Source organism: Lolium perenne, chromosome 7 (assembly GCF_019359855.2).
Source record: "Lolium perenne isolate Kyuss_39 chromosome 7, Kyuss_2.0, whole genome shotgun sequence".
Lineage (NCBI taxonomy): Eukaryota > Viridiplantae > Streptophyta > Magnoliopsida > Poales > Poaceae > Lolium > Lolium perenne.
The window spans coordinates 195,352,589-195,360,678 of NC_067250.2; the positions used below are offsets into that span (position 1 = coordinate 195,352,589).

Below are 8,090 nucleotides of genomic sequence, written 5' to 3' on the forward strand. Positions count from 1 at the left end.
ATGGCCCCAACTCCTGCCATAGCCATATTGTACAATGCTTCTCTTGGATCTCCGGGAGGTGGCTTGGATGCGAGGATAAAGGCTTGCGTCGCCATATACCCAGCTTCCGGTGTCTTAGGGATAATGTTTCCTCTTGTGTCTATCGACATAAAGGACATATCGAGGTTTTGAACCAGGTTCTCCCTATCAGCTTCAGATATGTTTTGCAACCTAGATCTTGCTCTGTTCCGAGCTTGTCTGTGGCTATCTCCCAAAGTTCCTGAATGTCGACTTAACTCCGCCCTTCGCCTGCTTGATGCGGAAGCTGCCTCCTTTCTTCTGTTCAAAGCAGTTGTCTGTTTTTCTAATTCTCTTCCAGCTCAAGCGAGCCTATATTGATATGCTTGCAACTCTTCCGTCGTAGCGGTTGTGGCCATTGGTTCTGAACCATCCATAGCTCTTGCGGCTCTATCCCATGCTGCTTGTGGAAGTTGAACCCTAACACGTGGTGTAGGCCCGACGTATTTATTGCCTAAACCTCGCCTTAGGTCAGAGGGATCGACGTATGGATTTCCCAAATCGTCGAAAGCGTCCGATGTCTCTTCCTGATCGCGGCTTGTTTCTCCAATGGCATAAATCTGATGATATTTTGAATTCAGATCTTTGCTTGGTTTGGTGACACCATCATAGAGATTGGTGAAGACCTTGCCAACGGTAGTGGATCTGTCGATGAAGTTGAAGCTGTCGAAGCTACTCGAGTCATCGCTTATATCTGAGTCCGCAGATGACTCGAAGGACATGTCGTTGAAGATCTTGGCGAGCTTTTCGCTTGCCCTGGTGCTGATGAAGCGTGGCGATGAAGCTCCTCGTCGCCTGACTCGGTTAACGATGTTGAGCTCGAAAAATCGGAATCGACCGCCGATAATCCCGACGAGATCGGAATTTCGAGGCGATACGCCCCCTCTTTCTCGACGCGAAAGTGGAATCTTCCGAACTTCATCTCCATAGGCTCCTCCAGATACGCATATGCATCCAAACTGGAGGGCGGGTGAGGAACAAAATCGACAGGACCAGTTTCGATCTGTTTACCTCGATCCATCGCGTTCCTTGCTGTTGACGAAGTCGATGATCTTGAACGTGCCATCGAGATCAGATCCTTGACGCCTCTAATTCTCACAGACGGCGCCAATTGACAAGGGATTAACTTGTCAATGCCTACGGGTTGTAGACTAGGGTTTTAGCTAGAAGTAGAGGGCAAGTAGATCTCGAAGGTTTCAGCCGAAAGGTACTCGACGATATGAAAAGTAGGGTTTGTGAGACAATGAAAACGATGCTTTCTTTGTCCCTCGGCTCCCCCTTATATAGGAGGTGGAGCCGAGGGATTCGTGATACACAAGTTACAGAGTCCGGGAGGGTTTCTAACTCATCCCGCAATATTACAAGTGTTCTCTCCTAATACAATTCTAGCTTTCCTTAACTAGCAACGTGGGCTTCCGATTCTTCGTATCCTTCGGGTCGTGGGCCTTCAGTAAACTCCGGGTACCATCTCCGGCAGGCCCATTGGGGATGCCTATGTCAGTCGATGGTGCTCGGGCGAGGTTTTTGTGGAGCGGTCGGGTGTGACTGAGGTGTTCCTGGAACTCAGGTTCTGGCGAGGTGTTCGGTTCTCCGGATGAAAATCCTGCTCGACTTCCGTCGGTGTCGGTGACGACGTCACCCGTACGGTGTCGCTCCCCTTGTTGAAGGCGTTACCGAGGAGATCGTACACTTCTCCTACTCTTGGATCTTGCCTTTGGGTGAAAACTTAAATCTGCATGTTGGTTTGGCGATGGCGGCATCCTTGATGTCGTTACTTCGATGGAAGCATCGTTTTGAAGGCATGGTCCTTGATAGGAGCACCTGGGCTGAGGTCAAGCGGTTGGCTGAGCAGTGTCAATGGCAATGTTGTTGGAGTTTGTGGTGACCCGTGGTGGTGGAAGCAGGAGCATTCTTGACAGTCAGACGGCGTCAGACGAGTCATGTTCCCTGCCCTCTCAAGACCAGAGCGGCACATGCCGCCTCCCTTCGGTTATGTCTTCTCTCTCCAGTATTGTTGAAGGCGGCGAACAAGCTCGTGGCAGATGTTCGATGCAACTTGATTGGAGTGACCCTGGTGCTGATGCGATGAAGTCGAAGTCACCCCACCGTAAGCACGATGGTCGATGTTCAGTGACGCCGCTTGCTCCAGTGGTGTGCTTCTCTGTTGGCCTTTCTGGCGCTCTTTATGTCTAGTGATGCTCTTGTTGGTGTAAAGGTTTTTGCTCGGTTTTCCTTCAATAAACTGAGTAGTTTTTTGGTCTATGTGCCCTTTTTCTCTAATGCAATGAACACAACACTGTTGTTATTTTAAAAAAACATTAGAGGTAACATATAAAGGGGAATTATTTTGATTATGCAACAATTGCATTGCATGCGGACAAGGTGTTTCTACACCTGGGTGCATATGCACCCTTTATTTGAAATGCATATTAAACATATTTCTAAATGTTAAAAAAATACAAACAAAAATGCCTCGTGTATATCTTGACATGTTACATATTCACAAAGTTGTTTCAGAAAAAACCGATATGTTTTGTGTCTTGTACTAAAAAGATAAATTTTTGGTGTTAAAATAGTCTATTTCTCGAGATATTACTTGTCTTTTTTACATAGGATACAAAAATTGTCGGTTTTACATGAAACTTTACGTGTACTCATAGAACGTGTCCCTCTACATGCTAAATTTTTGTTCCTAATTTTTTACTTTTTGAAATATGTGTTATACATATAGGGTGCATATGCACCCATGATCAGTTTTGGTTTTCTGATTGCATATAACTTACATAGAACGAGGTAAACAACACGCTCGAACAAGAGCAATGCAAATTTTTAACATCGTGGCATCAACAACCTAGCACACACTCTTGTCTATCTAGCATAATAATGTATCACAACACAAGGATTTGCATATTACATGTACTTTTCAGGGCGATGACTCTGTTGTTGCTTCTGATGATATGATTGTGGATGGTTCAGTGATGGTGAAGGACCTCATCGTGGAAGAATGTGAATCACCTGAACCCTCCTGGTTGTTCACCTTGATGTCTCCTATGTTGCTGATCACGGCAGGCTTGGTGATCCTCTCTGTGGAGACACCTTTTTCTCCGGACAGCATCCGGACGATGTTGGTCATGTTGGGACGGAGTTTCATCGCATCTTGGGTGCACAAAAGACCAACCTTCAAGAATCGGCATGCCTCCTCAGCATCCAGGTCATCTTCTAGATCTGCATCTATGATCTTCTTGAGCTGTCCTTCCTCATAACATCTCCATGTCTGCAAGAGCACCAGCAAACCTCTACGATCAGTAATATCCAAGAAAATGTGCCTCCGAATACTGAAACAGAAAAAACTACAACCAAATCTAATAACCGTATGACTCTTGATACATTCTTACACAGGACGGTTTGCTATCTGGGCAAAAACACTAACAGATGGTTTTAAAGGACAAAAGCCAAATCATAAACAGAACTACTGGGATATTAAGAACAGACAACGCTGCAAGTAGCCAAGTATCTTTTTTTTCTCGAACACATGCCTAAACATGTGTTGTATATTAGAAGTAAACCGCAAAGAAAGCGGGTGGAGAACAACGCGTAGCAAGGCTACAAGGTAAAAAAAAAAGGAGAGAAAAGGAGAAAGAAAGCGAAAAAGATGAACTATACAGTAGCCAAGTATCTTAACAGGTATGTTCGAGCTAACACCTAAATGTTAACTTCATAATGGAAATGGAGGAGTACAACTGCGGTCTCAAAATAAAGCGTAGGTTTATTGAACATCGAATTAAGATATAGCTTACCCTCTCGAGCAGAAATTGATCTTCATAAGGCAATCTATTATTGTGGTTACACCTGCCACTAACGATTTCCAAGAGCAGAACACCAAAACTATAAATATCTGACTTCTTTGTCACTTGACCTCTAACTGCATATTCAGGAGCAAGGTATCCTCTGACAGAAAGGGGGAAAAGAGATAAGAATGAAATATAGTCTAATGCCCAAACAAAACGCTAACAAGGTTATACTTACATTGTACCTGCGACACAGGTGCTCACATGAGTTGCGTTTGGAGGGAGGAGCCTTGCCAACCCAAAATCGGAAATTTTGGGGGTGAGATCCTTGTCGAGAAGAATATTGCTCGCCTTTATGTCCCGGTGGATTATGGGAGGACGGATTTCTTCATGAAGAAACGCAAGCCCATGGGCAATGCCTACAGCAATTTTAACACGAACTCTCCAGTTCAACCGGATGCTGCTATAACCTTTTCCTGCAATACCATGAAACATACTTAAGTAAGATAGTTATTGAAGCCTCGCATGAAAGATGAAGGACATGTTAGGCACCTAGCAGTGTATGTGCAAGGCTGTTGTTCTCAAGATAGTTGTATACAAGAATCCTGTGGGATCCCTCAGCGCAGCAACCGACTAAGGTGATCAGGTTTTCGTGCACAATATCAGAAATTGCTGTAAGTTCGGTAAAAAACTCTTTTATGCCTTGCTTCGAAATGGCAGAAAGCACCTTTACCGCTACAACTGTGCCATCTTTAAGCCTTCCCTGATCAAACAAAATAAATATTAGTTAAGACAGTTCAATGTGATGGACTTTTGAAGTGAACAATGACTTGAGAAAATTACCCTGAACACAGAACCAAAACCGCCTTCGCCAATCTTGTTTGCCTCACTAAAATCATGTGTACCCTTCCTCAGCTCACTATAAGAAAAAACCCTCACCTTATTTCCTCCTGGAGCTACAAGAAAGCAAATGCAAGTGAATCAGAATGATGCCCGTCTTTCTGTAAGTAGAAGTTGTTATAAAACTGAGCAAAGAAATGAAACACTCACCTTCAATAGTTTCTTTGATGTCCTTTCCACACATAAAGCAAGAAGCCATGTTTGTAACTCAGAAGTCAAATCGTGGATCCCGACAGTACTGACTAAATTGGAGCTGAATTCTGAGAAAGAAAGAGCGGCATAAAAAAAAAGTTTTCCCTTCTGATAGGAAATATAGTATGGCAAAATTGATCTGGAAGAATTCTGCATAGAAGTCTTTGCCAAAGTATAATCCTGGAATTCTATCTGTCTTCTGGATTTGAAGAATTGCCAATTTTCAAGAAGGCGAATCTCATGATATGGTGGGAATCACTTATGATAATCATCAATCCGTTAAACGTATCCTAATGCCTCAAAGTTGAACAGACTGGCCCTTGCACAAGGCCTATAAAACACCCTATTTTGTGAAATACAAGATGCTCATTGGATGTTAAGAAATTCATACAATTCAGTGTAAATGTACCAACTATACTCACATCACAAACTGTCGTGGACAAATATTAGTTATATCCACTTGCATTAGGTGTATGCAACTACTCTAGAGTTTGTATCCAATTAGGAGTCCTTGTCTTTGGAGTCAAGTCATTGTATTGGGTTCGTCTGTTACGGATATGAGTCCAGCTATCACAAGCTGGAATTACTGTTCAGTGAACAATAACTGACATAGAAGGTATATATAAAGGATGTATCCCTAATGTAAGGGGCTAGCAAGAGATGGACTATTTCCCTTCAACTCGCTCCGTTCTATAATTCTTGTCGTGGATTTAGTTCGAATTTGAACTAAAATCACAACAAGAATTATGGAACAAAGGGAGTAATAGCTACCCCTACGCTTCAAGCTTTTCTATATATCCCCACAACCTTTCTTCCCAGCCAACCTACCCTACCTTATGACTACTTAAGTTGCTGTAAGTAGTTAACCAGAGATAATGTCCATTACGGGTACCACCTGACCATGAAATTTATTTGGTTACTCATGTAATAAGAGTCTAGTACTTGTATCAGCATTGTAAAATAAAATTATCTTTAAGTTTGAGTTCACTAATAACTAGTCTGCTCACTGTATTACCAGTTTACTGCTTTGAAAGTTGTGCCTAGAGGAGTGCAGGATACAAATATCAAATAGTTATATAAAAAGGAAAATAGTAAAATAGAAAAGGTAAATACGAAGGAGGAGAAAGAAACAATAGTAACACCAGGTTCATGCAATTCAGTGGCACACCCAACAACAACTACCAAGTAAAATCAGACTCTCACGCTCCAACAACAAAAGAAGAATTTGTGAAACAATTTGTATGATGGTGTAGAAAAAATCATGCTCCCTCAAAGTTCAGGCAACCAACAAACAGCACTACCTGGGCGCTCCGTCTGATGGTGTAATCTTATCTCCATCAAAGTGCATACTATGCATTGCTATACTTATCAAATCCAATACCAAAAACCAATGTAAATTCAACTAAACTATTTAATTTTCTTTATCATTGTAAGAAGTCAAGTAGCATGTCCTCCAGGCTAGTACTTGATTTGCAAATAGAAGGTATTCTTAATATAGCTATAATGGTACATATGACTTACCATAAGTAGTTGTCTAATGTTACTTGTCAAAAGTCAAAATTAACCTAATAATAAACTAATGGCATTCCTATCGACTGCATCTGGTACCAACCATGCACATGTAGCCATGTGCGGTAATATCGGTTTTTTTTCTTTCAAATAAACAATAATTGGTAGCATTGACTTCTCCCAATTGGTAAAGTTCTCTAAACTTTACACATTTACCTTACCACTGTAAGAAGTCAAGTATCATGTCAACATGGTAGCACATACGACTTTGCCATTAGTAGTTTACTAAGGTCAGTTGTCAAAATTAGCCCAATAATAAAATAATAACATCCCAATCCATTGCATCTGGTACCAACCATGCACTATGCACATGTAGCGTATATTGTTTCTTTTTCAAAAAATAGTAATCAATACTTCAATAGCATTGACTTCTTGCAGGATGCAAAATGGAAGAAAGAACCGATCTATCTCGAACTAAATACATACACAGGAATTTCCTCTCCAGCACATAAATACACTGACTAAATGAATGCCCGGACTGTAAATCGATCAACATTCCCCGCAAAAAAAGTCGAAATCTAAGAGAGACAGCTCCAATTGCGGATCTAGCACCCCGGATGTTCGTGTGGTTTTTAGGTAATCAGTTGATGGCTGCAATGTCCTACTCCATTGTTGTTTTAGGAAGTAACTGAAAAACCAATTAATGGCCAACAAGGTTGCAGATAGGGGTGGAGGAAGTAGGGACGCGACGAGGTAGAACGAGGACGGCGGCCACGGGTGTGACAGTGCGAGGGGTTTGAGCCGCCGGCGGTGACGCTAAGCTACAGCACGGCCGTGGTAGATTTTATAGCAGCATTGGGACAGGTCAAAGCAAGAGATTACTGCCCAGTGCCCACCCCAAGGCCGCGAAAGCAAGAAATGAACAGCTGGGATCCAGACCAAAAGGCAGAAAATCACCTGATGTCGACGCGCGCTCGCTCCTGCTCCCTTAGAGCGGCCGGTGCCCGAGAACCAGCCGGCGAGGAGAAGTGGTGCCCGACATCGATCTAGCCGGCGAGGACAGCTGGTGGAAGAGGTGGCAAGACGAAGAGATGGGAGACTCGAAGATGTCGTCGCGAATCGGGTGAGACTTTAGGGAGCTTCGACTTTGGCGGATTCCTCAGTCGCTCTCACTTTTCGTCGCCTCTAATCAATGGTCAAGGAAAGCCAAAAAAAAATCTCTCTCGCGCGCGTACACCTTCGCACGACAAGTGAACGAGTGGCAACTTTGCTACTGCAATCCACAGATAATCAGCACGTGACCCGAGGCCAGATCCTGGTTTGTAGCTGCAAAAAAATATACTGCTGCTGACAGATAATTTGGTTGCTAACGTGCCGCCGCGGGCACGATTGCCCTCGCGCAGCGGAGCAGAAAAATTAGAAAGTAATATATCTATCCGGCGAAAATTAAGTCACGATAATTCTCCAAAAGAAAAGGTTAAGCCACCATTTATTGATCTACTTCTCGAAATAGACATTCGCCCCACTATATTAATATAGCAACCAACCGATACAACAGACACGCTGGGACCGCAGCACAACCAAGTCCAAAGGAACAAAAAAGAAAGAAAAGAGAAAACAATACCGACGCTGGCAGCTCGACAA

At 43.1% G+C, this 8,090-nt stretch overlaps 1 protein-coding gene across 1 annotated transcript; it reads right to left on the reverse strand.

The window, feature by feature from the left end:
* Window positions 1-2,811: 2,811 nt before the first annotated feature.
* Window positions 2,812-7,704, reverse strand: LOC127314595 (cold-responsive protein kinase 1). Its single transcript, XM_051345095.1, has 7 exons — window positions 7,404-7,704; window positions 4,896-5,005; window positions 4,689-4,801; window positions 4,398-4,608; window positions 4,084-4,321; window positions 3,855-4,005; window positions 2,812-3,331 (listed from the first exon to the last, which is right to left on the reverse strand). The coding sequence occupies exons 2-7, from the start codon at window positions 4,942-4,944 to the stop codon at window positions 2,981-2,983; spliced, it is 1,113 nt and encodes a 370-aa protein (XP_051201055.1). The 5' UTR covers window positions 4,945-5,005; window positions 7,404-7,704; the 3' UTR covers window positions 2,812-2,980.
* Between the last annotated feature and the right edge of the window lie 386 nt (window positions 7,705-8,090).

Bases quoted from the DNA above. Each gene is read 5' to 3' on its own strand.
- LOC127314595 (XM_051345095.1), bottom strand. From the start codon at position 4,944: ATGGCTTCTTGCTTTATGTGTGGAAAGGACATCAAAGAAACTATTGAA. The intron at 4,609-4,688 runs GTAATTTTCTCA...TTGTTTGATCAG, and splicing joins GTTTTGGTTCTGTGTTCAGG to GGAAGGCTTAAAGATGGCAC. The intron at 3,332-3,854 runs GTAAGCTATATC...GTGCTCTTGCAG, and splicing joins ATCAATTTCTGCTCGAGAGG to ACATGGAGATGTTATGAGGA.